Source organism: Poecilia mexicana, unplaced genomic scaffold, assembly GCF_051168715.1.
Source record: "Poecilia mexicana isolate PSO_F unplaced genomic scaffold, ASM5116871v1 scaffold_16, whole genome shotgun sequence".
Classification (NCBI taxonomy): Eukaryota; Metazoa; Chordata; class Actinopteri; order Cyprinodontiformes; family Poeciliidae; genus Poecilia; species Poecilia mexicana.
Window position 1 is genome coordinate 18,871,408 of NW_028263385.1, and position 16,052 is coordinate 18,887,459.

Genomic DNA, 16,052 nt, shown 5'->3' on the forward strand with positions numbered 1-16,052 from the left:
GCCCAGCTTCAGTTTTAATTCTCATATGTGAAAAAAATTGAAAATTCCTTGGTGTACAAATATGTTTATTCATGACCTTTAGTGATTAACTTTTTTCTTTTTTTTTTACAAAAATTTGTTTCATATTTGACATAATTAAAATCAGAGTGAGCTTGTTCAGGACAATTTAATTTCTAGGACAGTTTGTTTTATAGACATGAACACAGGTCTGAGGTTTTCCATTTATCAGCATGAGTCAAGATTTGTTTACTCAAACTTCCACCACAGTTACCAAGCAGTACAGTCAGCCCGTCAGTCCGCACACAAACACGTTGCCAGGCGTTAGTCGAGTGTTTTTCTCGCTGATGGACCAAGTCGTTTTGTAATTTCTTGAAACTTTCCATGGCTGCCATTGTTTGCACATCTTCTTATCCTTGGGCCACACGGTATGAGCTGAAAAATAAACAAATGCTCTGTGAACAAAAAAACTACCGGAGCACCATTTACAGCAAGCATCGACATTTACTGAATAACGTAAGCAATGCGATTTGCAGTGTGCACGTTACTGTGCTTTGGTCTCTGAACAGTTTAATCAGAGGCCTTTTGATGCATAAATCATCACAGAGATCTCTGCTGCATTCTGCTGAACTGTTGTCTAGAATGTAAGCTTGTGACATAAATTAAATATAGTATGTAAATAATTGGGCATTTAATAATTTATTTCACCAATTAATTATTCAATCCCTATATGTGAGAAGTGTATATGAGCTGGTAATAGGTGTACTAATATATTAAAGATGGTTCCTCAAAACTGTTTTTCCGTCATACCACTTCCACAGTTCAATATTTGCATTACAAACCAAATAAATATATCCACTTAGTCTCTTTTACTGTTTTTGTAGGTCTAAGCCCATGAATATTTTTTTTTTGAACTTGGATATCTTTTTACAAATCCTAAATTTACAAATAATTGAACATGCCAACTTCTGCTATTGTTCGGAAGGCTGGGTACATTTCTTAATATAGGCTTTCTCCAAAATAGTTATAGATTTTTGAATTGGTTAAAAACTCAAGGCCATCAGTTAAGAAGAACCACTATATTTATTGTCCTACCAGCATTGACAGTTTATTGTCTGTTGGTTAAGCCACTGACTCATTTCTTCCATGACTGCATGCACAGCGAATCTGTGCTTTCCTAAAACAACAAACAGTTTACCAGGACAGTCTTGACTACAATCCAGTAGCAGGTGAACCTGTGAATGAATGGGTGAATGACTGAATATAGTGTTTTAGAGACCTCTGGACTTGATAAAGTGATTGACAACTACAGGCCAAAGACAAAAATAATGACATATGTTACATAATGTACATAAGTTAGCTGCTGCATGCTGGTTTTCCGATTTGATTGATTTCATGAGTTTTATGTTCTAACACTTTTTGTCACAAATGTTGAAGTAAATGCTGTAAAGCCGCATATCATTTAAGAATGTTACCCTTGAACACGCTTAAAGTATTTTGTTGCTGCTCTTTGTGTGATTGCGCCATGACTTTTACAGATGCAAATGAGTTTTAACTAGCTCCAAGTAAAGGTTGCTGGTACAAATTACTAACTTCGATGACCTCTTGTGGCACTTGGGCAGCCGGCAGACGTTGCCACCTGTAGTTGGAAATGAGCAAAAATATTGAGAAAGCTTCTTGACTGTCAGTGGGGATTACTACATAGAAAAAAAAAAATCAAACTTACAGCCAATGACCAGAATTCCCATAACGAAAAGCACACTGGCAATGATCAGGCCAGCGTATCGCAGAGATTGATAATCTAAACAAGTGACATTTACGTTAAAGCCCCACTCATGCAGATGCTATGTACTTTCAGAAAAAAAGATAGAGAAAAGAGCTCCCTTACCATAGGTGAAAGGTTCATCCCACTTTGGATCTAAATGACACAAAAGGAAAGAGAAGAAAGATTTATTCAGGATTGAGTAAAGTCAGTTATACTGCTGAACAGAACGCATTGACAGCAACAACAACATCAATGGGGAGCAACTGTTGGCCTGATAGATCCGCTGGGTGTTGATGCTGCATCAACATCTTATCTTTGGCAAACTGAAGCAGTGTAAAGGAACAAATATCTCATTTTGCATAAGCAAGAATGAATCTTTAGGCAACAGAGTGGGTTTTGCTCAGGAGGCAGGGAATTGTGATGGTGTCAGCAAGCCAAGGGATATTAAGACAATTGCAATACCCATGGCACTCATGGGTAACTGTGGTGCAGGAAGGAAATTTAGTCACCCCAGACGGTTTTCTTTGTGGCCGTTGTTTTCCCCATCGGTGACACTGTGGAAGGTGGAAAAAAAAATGGAAAAAGCATTACATAATTTGACTTTTTAAAATCAACTCCCATTTTTATGTATTATTCATAGAGTCTAATATTTATAATATCCTTTTTATACTTGAATGGCCAAATTTTAACCGTTGCATTTTTTTCTTCCTCCAAAGATTTGTTGATCCCTCATGCTCGCAACACCGATGCATCGTTATTTCACACAAGACTCTAGATACGTCCTCATGTCTAACTTCACTTTCAACTAAGTCTTTCAATATATTAGTGAACTGAGTTTCACATGGAACTTATACAGAAGGCTTTTCACCCTTTCAGTATATTGTTATTGCAATTCTTTATTCCAGCCAGAGTCCAGCACTGTGATATCAGGAAAAAAAAAAAAGAAGAAGAAGAAACTGTATTTGCAAAGGAAATTGCAATTGCTTATATAAATTTGTTGCGGTCTCAGTTAAAAAGAGGGTTTTCTGTTTGTCGGCAAACTCAATGGCTCCACCAACTGTTCAAACTAGAGGATGAAGAAGTGTGACACCTGTAGCAGATTTGGGCTTTGTTTGAGGCTCTGTTGCATTCCGAGTGACAGCTAAAAGGAAAATGAAAATAGAACAAAAAAAAAAACAAAAACATCAGGTTAGGCAGGAGTCCTAAATGTTGCATACAATTTGAATGGCACATCGCTCGCCATGCTACCTGTTGTTCTTGCTTCGGATGCGGTGGAGCTGACTGACGTGTTCTGGGTGTTGTGCCCAGATGTGGTTTTCTCTGGGAGATTTTTCGGGGTGGTTTCAACGTTTGTGGTGGTTCTGTTTCCTGGTGGTACACGCAGAGAAAAATCAACTGAGGATGTTAAATGAAACGCAAACTTTTATTACATAAATAGAGTGAGTAGATAATTCTTCAAAAAAAAATAAAAAATTAAAAAAACTAAGTAAACTGAGTGATCTACGGAAGCATATTGCTGTCAATGAGGAAAATACATTTTTGAACAGTATTAAGTTATAACCTGATAATATATTGTAGAAATCATAGAATACACGATTGTTATATCATATTTTCAACCAGATGGTGATGCGTTTAGGCTACATGGACGATAAGACTCAACAGTAGGTATACTTGGTAGGTATACCAGGTTAATTTGGAGTACATGTGGTAAGGAATGAATGGCTAACATCATGGATAACCTGTTGTAGTGATACCTATGGAAATCATGTTATAGGAGTCTATAAGCCACATAAAATTGGGTTGGTGAGATGTTTGTTCGAAATACCGGGATTTCTTTGGTTTGTTAAATCAAATCCCAATGAAATGCATTGAAGTTTCTAGTTCTTATGAGTCAAAATAAGGAAAAGTTTAAGTAATATCAGGGTTATTTTCTTTTTTTCTTTTTTGGAAGACACTGTAATGACACCACCCACAAAATAAAAGTAAGCTTTGGATATTTTTTAAATGTATACTTTACTTTATATAACCTAAACATTTAAAAACATAAGAGAAAAAAAAAATGCCATTCAATTAGGGCAAACAGTAGATGTGTTTATTGTCATTAGTCAGAAAATGGTTACAAGAAAGCATCTCCATTCTAAACTCGCTTAGAGAGTGACATCTTGGGTTCGGCAAATCTGCTTGAGAAAATGATTTTTTGAAACATTGCAGTACGTTTTAAATCAGGGGTATCAAAAACTGTGCAGGGTGCTGTAGATAGAGACAGCCAGAAGGAAGTGTCTTACCAGTGGGAATCATAGGTTTGGTGGGAGACATCGTTTGATCTGTGGGTGTTTGACTCTGGGCCCACGACACTGTGGAGAGAAATGAATGCATTTTTAATCACCAAACAGAAAAAAAATAAATAAATAAATAAATGCAGTCAGATGGAACAGTGGACTTTCAGAGGAAGAACAAAGCCCAAGTGTTGTTTATGAGTTTTTCTAACAATGCTGTCACGTATTTCTTGGCTGAGGCCAGACTTCAGAATATGAAGTGGAGGGAGCCCTGCAGATCCACTGAGCATGTCACAGTGGCAGTCCTGTCAGTGAATGGGGCTGTGAGGCAACCTCCAGCTACAACAGAGTCAGATTGTTGAGTGAGACCACGGGACAGAGCGGCCCATTGTCTGTGTGGCTCACTCAGCACCTTCCAATTAGTAATTAAGTTACACAAAACTTCTGCTTTGTGGGGGGCAGTGCATTGATTTTGGACTAAATACGTGAACTGGTAAAAACTGGCCGGATTAAATGTGTAATTTAGTATTTAAAAAAAAAATTGTTTGAACATTTTCAATGAGCAGTTTGTATGCAATCATGAGTAGCTGGAGAGCACTGTCTCAACGGTTACCGTAAATTTCTCTTGCAGCTTCAGTCGCAGCTGTTTTAGTCCTGTTCACTGCGTGAATGTAGACTTACAGCAGTGTCACACTTCTGAATATTTAATCCTCTTTTTTGAAATACAATCCCAATTTATAGTTTAATTATTTCTTATCTACATATCAGTCTTCTAACATGATGGATTACCATTTAGACTATGGAACAATTTTCTCCAGGCCTCCAGGGAAGTTGGCCTGACTCCCATTCTGGTCTCAAGAGGAACTAAAAATCATATGTCCTTGCTTTTTTTGGGACGCTGTTGCCACCAGTAACACCAGCTTCACTGATGTGCTTCACTGAATTATTTATTCCCCTTCACACAGAGTCTGAGCTTGCAGTAATACGTTAGGAATTTTGAATAAAAAAGCCCAACAAAAATGGCAATTATGCCACTCAGAATATGATGGCTTGTTTAATCAACCCGATGCTAGGGCTAATCAACAAAGCTAATGCTAATGTAAAGAATAATGTAAGACAATATCAGCACTCTTCAAATCAAATGTTTATCACATTTGCATTTTGAGCAATCAGTCAGTCTAGGTGTGTCCCCAGGTGCCACAGACCACCTGTGGACACACCTTTCATGTGTGTGAAAGGGCGTGCAGACGTTCTGCAACCACATGGCCGCGCACCGACTTTGGATGAAGTAAGAGAGAGTCTTTAATCAAGTTAAAAAGGAGCCAGCCATTTTGGCATTGGCGCCTAACAGTGAGACAAGCAGGAAAAAAATAAAATAAAAGAAGTGTAAAACCTGGAATGAAATATTTTACCTTGATTGTAGATCCTTTAAAACACAGGTTGTGATTTGTGAGAAGTGGTGTGTGTGGACGTGTTGAAATAAGGAAGTTCATTTAACTGTTTTGGGGAATTTTAAGCTAAACAACACTGTTTTTTTTTTTTTATGTGACGAACAAACCACAGCTCTCCTTGGAATAAATAAAAGGAACTTTATTCAGGAGCTGATGCTCTGTAATTTTGGAGCTCAGTACACAAACTTGTGCAGGACAGAGGTACCACACACCCCCGAACCCCCAAGGCAGAAGAGCAATTCAGACTGTTTCACAAGTGGGTGGTATGAGGATACATGTTAGTTATCATTTGTACCTGCTACTTAACATAATATTATCCAACGGCCTTGCCCTTGCCATCAAAATACAGAATATGCTGAGGTGTTTTTTTTAACCCTTTTTCTGTTGTTATTTTGGGGTAGCTGCAGGTACGGGCTCGGATCAGCCGTGGATTTGCAGGTAGAGCTAAATTTAGCTCAAATAACAGCACAGATGTCTTCACCACAGTGCTGATTTTGTCATTTGATGTGTTTTAAAAGAATCACAATTTTAATTAAAAAAAAAAAAAGTAACTCCACTGTTTTAGTCCTTTAAGAGTGGCTGCAACTAAAAATCTGAATAAGAAATTCTCCATCAAATACTTAGACTCGGCTTGCTGTCTCGAAAACTAATAAAAACGTGTATGAGGATGAGAAGAGCAATATTCAGAGTTCGGCCACTGAAATGCATTTGATGTGTAAAAATAACAGTACAGTAGAATTAAACATATTAAATAAGCCTGTCAGGTCCAGGTTTGAGGAAATGAACGTAGTTCAGAGTACTTTGGTGGTAAACTATGATCACAAATTAATTACGTTTTAACCTGTGGATCTAAAAGTTAGAATTAGCTTTTAGGGTGAATTGTTCACAAAACCTTTATTTATTAAAAGAATACAAAATATGTAGTTATTTCTTCACTTTCCTGAAAAGCAAAAAAAAAAAAAAGAAAAATCATAAAACCTTGTCTGGTTCTGGAAAACCTAATATAACGTAACGCCTCATCTCCTGAGCAAGACGTATTGTGACACCTCTAAATATGTGACAATGTTTTAAACTGCTTTGAACTGACTATTTCAGTCTTTCAAAACTATTAAAAACAATACAAAGCCAAACAAAATGGAAATTGACATTTTAAAGTCAGTTGCTTGTAAGTGTTGCCAGTTCATTTCATTTCAAACCCTTTAATTTACCACAAGCAAATTTAGCAACCGGGGGATTTCTGCACTCACCTTCTGACATGGCAAGGAGAAGACATATCAGCACGGCCTTGTAAATCTGAAAGAGACAGACATTTTGCAGCGATGATGATTCATAAAGCAAGCATAAGAAGGTGAAAGAAGATGAATGTTGGAAGGAATGATCCAAGAAATAAGAAATATGAGTGTAATTTTAAACAGGTAGGCTCAGATCCATTTTTCTTTCAAGAGGCGGTACAAAGGACTTACTCACATATAAACAGAAAACCCCTTTTTTCAATTAACCTGTTTGGTCACTTTGAGCATCCAGCCATGTCAACGGCAAGAGAATGTGCACAATGCGAAAATGCCCAGCGTCCAATAAAAAGCCTGTCTAAATGATGATTGCAACGACACTGGAACAAGACGTGCAGCTAATGTTCACCAGACAGGAAGCTTTCAAGCTCAGCACCACATGGCCACTTCTGCTTCCTTCCTCTTCCTCTCTTGGTCCCTGAACGTCGTTACTCACACTCTTCAAACAATGTGACGGAAAACAGATCCCTACTTCTAAAGTCAAACTGTGAGAAACTTGTTTTTTTTTTTTGTTTGTCAGAACTGAGTGACTGGGGAGACGTATTGTGCGCACAGCCCTCCCACATGTATCCGTGTTGCACTTTGTGGCACCGTAGGAATTACTGTATCGCAGTTTTAAAGCTGTCACCAATTAAAAGTTGGCATCACAAGATGTGTTGAAAATATTTTTAACATAATCGAGACCCTGAGTTTGAGAGTAGACATCTTCCTCCCCCTCAACATACTGCCTTGGTTAGAAATAAAAAAAAAAAAAAAGAAAAACTTTCCACTACGTATGTCTGTCAAACAGGTATAAGACAACAAAAAAAAAATCCAGGACTGTTAACAAGTGGAGGTCCAGGTCAGAGACCAGGTTTGAATCTCCTCCCCCCTCAGAAAATGAAATTTTGATCTTTGACCGATCCTGGTGGCATCTCATCCCCTGGGACGGCGACAGCATGGCAGGTGAGCGTCCGGGTACGTCATGAGCTTCGACAGCTAAGATTAGCAGGTCGTGCCAATCTTCATTTCACTCCAGAGCATATGTCGGGATGAGGCCTGCATCCCCTGGGCTGTACAGGCGTCTCTCGCTTCCCCTGGGCCGACCCGCCTTGCCCGTTTGTCACATCCAGCACTCTCCCTCACTCTCTGGTTTTTCTGTTCATCCATTTGTCTGTCAACCCCCATCAGTCTCTTTTGACTCGGCTTCACCCCAGAATCAGCCCTGAGCATTTAGATAGTCTTCAATTTAGACCATTATGCTTACCTTAGCATCCATCCTGTAAGGGGTTTGGTTCCAGGGATGCGTCCAAAGCTTCATCATCCACAGTGCTTTCCTCTGTAAAATGACCTCTGACAGGCGGGTAGAAAAAAAAAAAACTGTTAAAAAGGCCACACCCATGTTGCTCACCACAACCACTTCCGCATCCAGAGACTTTGTTTCTCTCTCTCTCTCACCCACTCTTCTTCCATCTGCTCACCGAAGCAGCTTTTTCACTTTTACTCTCATCTCTTTGTGCAGCGCTGTTTTCCCTCAGCGTTGTGGCTTCTCCTCACATTTCAAACCACCCTCTCTAATTAACGCTTTTCAACTGAACTACCAGTGTCAGTATCACTGGCTCACAAAAAGGAATAAACCTCCTTGTAATGAGGACATGTACTAATATGAGGATAAATAAACACTATAATTACACAGCTTATTGATCTACATATTTAAGGTATGTCCTCGACTTCACAGCATCGAGGAGTTTACGAAAGCTTTCATAGAAGTAATTCTGCCTAGATTTTGTTGCTTTTCTTCATGTAGGAATTATATACAGCAACACAGATTATTAGGAGAAAAAAGGTAATTCAGTACAGATATAAATTCTTCCTGTTTATCATAATCAGATGAAGGTTAGAGCCATCATTACCACCTGGTTTACTTGCTTTTTTGCCCCTGACAAAATAGTTAAGCCACTATCACAAGACATTCACAAGAAAAGAGGTAGTAATTGTGACCCAACTGCATTACTCAACTGAGAGGCACAAACATAAGCTGTTACAGTAAACAAAGGCTGCAATTCATCTACATGAGTAAAGCACAGCCTTTGTCCCTCAGTGTGGGAGCAATTTGTACCCAGCTTACAAATGTCCAGCCTTTATAAGGATGTCAACTTAAACTATAATAGTTCTCCACCTGTAAACAGGGCTGTGAAAATGATTCGTCGCTTACAGATATCCTTTGTTTTTGCTTGTACCTCATATTTAGTTATTTGTGGTCATCAAAAACATGTTTTTATGGCCGAAAGATGTCCGAGGTTAAAACAAGATGTGGTTGTGCCTCCCCATAGCAGCAAGTGCCACAGGTTTTATTTTAAAAAAGTTATATATAAAAAATAAAAATGCAAAATGTGACTAAAATGGCCAAAATATTATTGTGCATGTTGGGAGTTCAGCTGACAATGTTCAAAACCTAACAGTCAGGAAGCCGGGAGTGAAATTTGAGATCACACGAGTCTTAAAACAACATACTCTACACTATGCAGCCAACAAAAGCGGGTTGGATTCAAAAAGATAGTCCCTGAGAGCAAGGCATTGCCAAACCACGTTTTGCATGTATTTTCATAGCCTGGCTATGGAAGAGAGAAATAGGCTTACTTCTTCCTCAAATGACATCACTGTGAAACTTCTGTATATTCTGCAACACAGAAGTTAAATAAATACAATGAGGCCAATTGAGCAACTGTAACCCTTTATCAGATAAACTGTAGAACATATTTTGCTTCCACAACTTAGCTTATAAAAGAAACCTTTTACAAAAAGATAATTTTTGTAAAAGCTATCTTTTACAAAAGCTGTCTTTTTGTAAAAGCTATATTTGTTTTACAAAAAGGTAGCTGTTATATTTAAAAAAAAAAAAAAAAAAAAAAATACATCTTAAAACTGTCCCAGTGGGCCTACTGCCATTTGCATAACATCACTCTCATTCAGAGACAACCAATCAGCACTATGGTAAAAGTCTTAGCAGTGCCAATCAGGCTCATGTAGGTGCTGCTTACACTCTTCCCCTTGTTCAAGCTCAAGATTGCCAGTGTGCTGCAATGTGCAACTAGCGGAGAAACAACCAAACATTGCAGGAAGACTTCCAATTTCTGGAGTTTTTCGCAGGCCATGCCATCTTGTGGGGAAGGAGCATTTAATTTTTTTAGGCAAACTGTACAATTCAGCAACTTTTTGTATGGTAACAAATGTCTATTTTTGTCTGTGCACAGACTTGTAAACTAAAATAATGTAATTTTAGCATTCTAAATTTAGCATGCTGACTTTTTATAAAAATATTTCCAACTATTTGCACCCACATTGTCCTGCTACTTCACTAGTACACTAAGAAAACATTGATACTCACCATGTTCTTCACCTCCTCTGCTCAGAGGTTCACAAGGTGGTGCCTTCACAGATGTATTCTCCACATCCTGCTTATATTGATGGATTACTTGAGCCCATTTTCCACTGAGCTCTGACATTAACAGGCCATTTTTTTCACCTGAATTGCTGTTTACACGGCCATGTGTTTGGCTTTTTTGTCAGCTTTGTTAACATGCATGTACCTAATCAATTGTCTGGGCGGTGTAAATGTGTTAAAGTGTATCTGTGGTTTTCTAGGTTATTCTTTTTTAAAGTACAATCAATTTATCTGGAAGAGAGAGGGCGCCCGGCCTACATTTCCCCTTGTCGAGGCTAAAGGATAATACAACTTCAGGTAGCAGGAAGTAGATTATGTTATCAGCTTTAGCAATATGAGTGGATAGCATGAATAAAAATTTAAAAAAAAATTGCAATTGAATCTCCACTTTATGTATTTGTACAAGCTACCATTTGCAACGTAGCAGCAACGGACCAACATTTAAGTTGTAACTCATGTTCTAAATCTCTTCAAAGAGCCATCGTGGGTTGAGGTTAGAAGAAAGACTCTCCGGTAGCAGTCAGTCTAATAATGATTCTGAAGAGGCTTCTGACTGAAGACTCTTGCTATGACAGTCTTCTGACTGTCTTCACTTGCTAACAGCACGACTGAAGAATTACAGAGATGTTACAAAAGTTGTGGTTTAAAGGTCCCCTGAGCTACTTCATGCAGAAACCATTTAAGTTTCTGCATAATTATTCCATCTATTGTTGTGCAAATTGAAATATTGATGCTTTTGAGGATGTTGCTTTTACAGTAAGATGCACCCTGCAGATAAAATCCTTCCCCCTTATATCCTTGTGTGCAATGTTAAGTTCTATTGAAAACAATATTGAATTGCTGGACACAATTGAAAATGGTAAACTTAGTTCAGAAAGGGCACTAGGAATACAGAGTGAAACATGGTGTTGAAAATAAATCTCAGAGAATGAATATTCCTTCAGGAAGAACTAGTTTTTTGTACAGATGAATGAAATTATGAGCAGGTCTGAAAATTGCCAAATTATTATTCAAAACCTCTGGTATCTGCTAGAAAGCCAAAAGAAATGAGGGACATCTTTTCCTAGCACCTTTCTAAGCATATGCCTAAAAAAAATACTTTCAGCAGAAGAAAAAAGTAATTTTGTAAAATCTTGCCTGAATTCAGAATTAAACCTGAAGAGTTTTTTTCAACAATAGATGTCCTCACAATAGCAAAACAGACAACATATTTTAATGTAAACATTGTGAAGAGCTGACAAAGCATTGTATTTATCTTTCAAAGACTTCAGATGCATGAATTCATTTGTAGTATTTGATCCACACCAAAAGTTACACAGATGCATATTACAATTAATGAAATCGTTAAGTTAATTTCCAACTGGAAAAACACATGCAATGACCAAAATGTACATCTATTTCGCATGACTTTAGTATATCATTAACAGGTTGCACTAGCCACTAAAGTTACATAGATACTTTTTGGAAAGAGATTATTCATACACAATCACATGGAAAAAAAAAATAACCTTAGACATTAGGTAATTAAATTATGTTAATTATTTCTCTTTTGATTTAATTTTTCCCTCTCCGAGATTCTCTGAGCTCCCTTGAGATTCTCCTGGAAGCAACACATCAAAATGTTCACGAGGCGAGTAAGGAAAAATAGAAGGTGACATGCAGTATTGAGCTGTCAAGCTTTCAGTCTAGCAGATTACTGTTCATGGCTGAGCTGAAATGAAGCATTATGAACAGGCTTTGGTATGAAAACAGAGCTCGGTTAGACAGGAACTTAAACAATTGTTCAGTAATGAGGCAAACGCACCTTGACGGCTCATAATGGAGAATGGCAAGGCTGGGAAAGAGGCTCAGCGAGAAACACTGAGATGCATCTCCAGGCGTTCAAACCCCACTAAGGAAATTTGTGGATTTTTTGCAGATTTAAACTGCATCTTGCATCCAGTAGGTAAATATTTTCATTGGAGGAACACATTGATTTTTGTTAGAGACCTGCGGGGCTTTTCAGTCAAAGGGAAAAATATATGCGGTGCGTTGCGTACGGCAACACTGCTCCGATGAATACTTGACAGAATAAAGGCGGACATGACGTGAAGACAGGTGAGAGCTTGAAACTTCATGTCTGTGCACACAATCTTAGCCAGTAAAGGTGATGCTGAATCTGATCTGCTAAAGGCAAGTAAGTGAGGATCTGTCATGCTGTGGGCCTGTCATATTTTTTTTCAAAGTGCAAAGCGAACTTGTTAAAGTCAGAGTATTCAGCCAATGATCTGCAGCTTAACAGGTTCATGTTACGTCTAAACTGCTAAGTTATAGCCACTGATACAGGAAGTGAGCATGCATGTGCTACATATTAAATTTATAGCCACTCAGTAAAAGTTGTATCAATGTGAATATTGATGTTTTCAACTTGCGTTGAGCATAATGCAGACGTTTAGCAGAGATTTAAAACATTAAAGCAGGTGACGTTTTATTACAACTCCTCCACTGCCTCTCTTTTAATTTGTAAACCCTTTTCAAAACCATTCTTAAGCTTTCGTCCACTTCGCAATAATAGGCTACGTTTTTACTAATTTGTGGTTTTGTCATAACAAAATATGAAAAATATAAAATATTTTTGCATGGAACTGCAGGTACAACAAATTATTGCCAATGTCTGAGCAGTATTGGATAAACTATCGCCAGCGTACGACAGTAGTTTGAACGAATATGCCAAAAGGGCTTTCATTCAAATATGCACATATTTTCCTAATGTATGATTCTGCAGGTCTGCAAAAGGAACTTAGTGTAAAATACAATTTTATACTAAAATTATTTAATTTCTGACTTGAATTTTTGCATTGTTAATATTTCATACGAGATTACACACATTTCTGTTTTTTTTTTATTATTATTTGTGTAAATACCATTTGATATTTGACAAAGAGGCGCCAAATGAAATGGTTTTCTATAAAGCAGAGAATATCTGTTTGTTGCAGTAGCCACATATGAAGCTCAGCTTAACCCTTTCCTCGTCTCAGTCTCCCTCTTTCTCTCGTACCGCAAATTCCCAGCATGGTTTCTCCGCTTCACCACCGCTTTAAGCTTTAATTCCGGTCCGAGAGAAAACAGGATTATAAAGTCTGGTCACCGATATGGCTTCTCTCGTCTTAAGATGAAACTGTGCTAAATACCGCTCAGTATGATCCCATTGTAGGAACTCCGTAAGACCAGCTGTCAGATCTGAAAAGTCTTTGTAGTCGGTGGGGGGAGGGAGCGAGCCCCTGTCATCAGGTTCTCATCTGGATACACACTGGAAAATGTTAATGTCAGATGGGTCAAAAGGATGATGTCTGCTTGGGTGGCACCGTGAGCCTCTGTTGCTTCTGCTCCAGTGCCGACCGCACACATGTCAGTTCATTTCTATCTCTAACCGACTGATTCATGTCTACCTGCAGGCCCCCGTAGGAGGGCGGGAAGGTGTGGGGGGGATTGTGGGTAATGACGATGACTCGGCTCTAAAAAAGAGGCAGAAGGTGGAGGGGGCATAAAAAGAGGAGCAGAAGTCGAAACTAACCTTATAGTGTAATATAAGGATATTTATTGAGCGAAAAACAATATTTATCACGTTGATATTCCTGACTGCAATAAGGGGACCGAGGCTTTCAAATCTTTATGTCGGTGAATTAGATCAACTTATTATTTTAAGGATAAAAAGTAAAAACAAAACTTTAAAGTTGGAAAAACTTACATTTATTTTTGCTCTCAATCTAATCATTCAATGTAATTTAAACCAAGTTCTAGAAAAAAAAAAAAAAAAAAAACGACAGGAGTATATACTTCTTTACACCAATTTACTCAGTACCTATGCTTGAGTCAAGTTATTCGATTAAAATCATTGTCTCAATCTAGACTAATTCTCCTCGCAACTCGAAGGGTAGATCATAATCCCGCTCCGGTTGTTGATTATCCGGGAACTGCCCTTCTCTCTTGATACCCTGTAAAAAGAGAGATTACAGTTACTGTGGAAAATGATTTTCCTCATTAAAAACTAATCTACATATCAGACTAAGATAATCTGAATAAATATATTAAGGGGAAATGTTATCCACAGCAACCTGGTTACACATAAAAAAAAATGTTCTGGGTTCTTGTGTGACATCCTTGATGAGTTGCCAATACACTTCCAGGAAGGTTCTCCACTGCTTCATGTTTGTTTTTCTATTTGTAGATGACGGTTTTGAAACTTAGTCTTATTTTCTACTTCATTTCTACTTTATCTGAAAGGTTCTGTTTAGGTTATTTTATGATTCTTCAAGGCTTCACGGTACATAAGCTTGGCTTTGGCAGGTAAAATTAAACTCAACTTCCCGAAAAATTACAGTAGGAGCAGTTCGCTTTTAATAACGTTTTCCTCTAAAGTGAAACACTTGAGAACCTCTTTTTATATTAAAATTTGCTTAATGGTGACAAAAAGCCGGAAAAAAAAAGAGAAATGTGAAGGGTGTAAAAGCTTCTTTTATATTTCGGTAATGCATTAAATCTTTTAAATGTGTTTGTTATATAACTGTTCTAAAGAGTTTTTCTTTTTTTGTTTTTTTTTTCCAAACACCTGAGGGTCGGTTGGTGACCTCCAGTCCTCTGCTTGCTGGATCAGTCTGCGATCAGAGAAAAGTGGACGGTAGGCAGGAAGAGAGGAAGGCAGTGTGTCCTGGTACACTCGTCTATCACCCACATCTTCATACAGATGGCTTTCAAAGTTCACAGGAGCGGCACCTTTAACAGCCCATACACAATCACAGCATGAATGTGGATTAAAACATAAATATGGATCACTACAATTTTCAGTATCTGCCTAAAAAAAAAAAGACAGTCTCTTTTCACTCTCCACTCGCCAGAATGTAAGGTGTCGGCTAACGCCTCGTTAAAGCAAAAGTGTTTGTTGTGTCTCACCAAGGCCATGTCTGTCCTCAGGATGTGGACCATGGTACGGTTTATAGTCACCAGTAGGATAATAATAGTGGGAGTCTTCCTGAAACTGGCCAAACAGACAACGTTTCGTCATATAAAGCATCACAAAGCACAAAGCATTTCCACTCATCAATAGCTCAAAGGTCGTCTTCACCTCCGATGTGGATGTGCTTCACTTATTGGCAAGATAATGTGACACATATTGGCAAAAGGACAATTTCAAAGGCAGACCTGAAGTGGTTTGTTTATGCCGCTTTGCTCAAAGTAATAACACGACACCACCAGTAATTACTCTGTGTACCATCACTGCTGGTGAAACCTTTATCTTCGTAAATACTAAAGTTAAGTTGATAATGAAAAGCAAGAGAAATGCGAAAGGGAAATCTCCTAAACACAATGATTTTCACCCCAAATAAAAAAGAAAATCATTAAAACCAATTAAAACACACCTGGTAATCTTTGTTTAGTCTGAATAAATGGCACACATTACGTGTAAAATATTTCTCCTATAATTCCTCCAGTAGCTAGCTAGGCTGCTGCGTTTCTTATGTTTCTCAGTCTATGCAAATGCAAGTGACTTTTTCTATTTAAACCAATTCTTAAGGGATGAACATTTCTGCTTTGCTTTCTGCTTTCTTTTTTCTATTATTTTATGTTAATGTCAAACTTTTCTAATGGAAATTCTGATACAAATATAGTCAAAAAATCTGTTAACAAAAAAAAAAAGAGTTTTCCACATTTTTCAGAGCTGTCTTATGCTTCAGCAAAAAGTAAAAAAAAAAAAAAAAAAAAAGATTTTTAAATATATCTTTACCAGAGGTGAAAATAATTGTTAAGGGTGCCATATAAAGTAATGGGGGAGAGGGAGTGTAATGTTCAAAGAATGAAATGTTGCAGTGACAT

The 16,052-nt window shown here is 37.8% G+C and overlaps 3 protein-coding genes across 4 annotated transcripts in view; all 3 read right to left on the minus strand.

The window, feature by feature from the left end:
* Positions 1-16,052, minus strand: part of kmt2bb (lysine (K)-specific methyltransferase 2Bb) — a 386,582-nt gene that overhangs the window by 1,124 nt on the left and 369,406 nt on the right. The gene's annotated exons all lie outside the window — the stretch shown is intronic.
* On the minus strand, positions 49-8,196 carry fxyd5 (FXYD domain containing ion transport regulator 5). Of its 2 annotated transcripts, none has more exons than XM_015002542.2 (10): positions 8,025-8,196; positions 6,737-6,782; positions 4,048-4,116; positions 3,011-3,130; positions 2,853-2,903; positions 2,272-2,316; positions 1,886-1,915; positions 1,724-1,798; positions 1,591-1,636; positions 49-432 (listed from the first exon to the last, which is right to left on the minus strand). In XM_015002542.2, exons 1-10 carry the CDS (start codon positions 8,157-8,159, stop codon positions 408-410), a joined length of 642 nt encoding a protein of 213 aa, XP_014858028.2. In that variant the 5' UTR covers positions 8,160-8,196; the 3' UTR covers positions 49-407. The 2 variants fall into 2 exon arrangements, with proteins under 2 accessions (XP_014858028.2, XP_014858030.1); XM_015002544.2 differs by lacking the exon at positions 8,025-8,196 and adding an exon at positions 6,957-7,112.
* Positions 13,987-16,052, minus strand: part of nphs1 (NPHS1 adhesion molecule, nephrin) — a 53,454-nt gene continuing 51,388 nt past the window's right edge. The window contains exons 27-29 of the mRNA XM_015002547.2: positions 15,132-15,216; positions 14,791-14,954; positions 13,987-14,176 (exon numbers count right to left, since the gene is read on the minus strand). Of these exons, the coding sequence (XP_014858033.2) occupies positions 14,087-14,176; positions 14,791-14,954; positions 15,132-15,216 (339 nt within the window). The 3' untranslated portion in view covers positions 13,987-14,086. The remainder of the gene's footprint in view (positions 14,177-14,790; positions 14,955-15,131; positions 15,217-16,052) is intronic.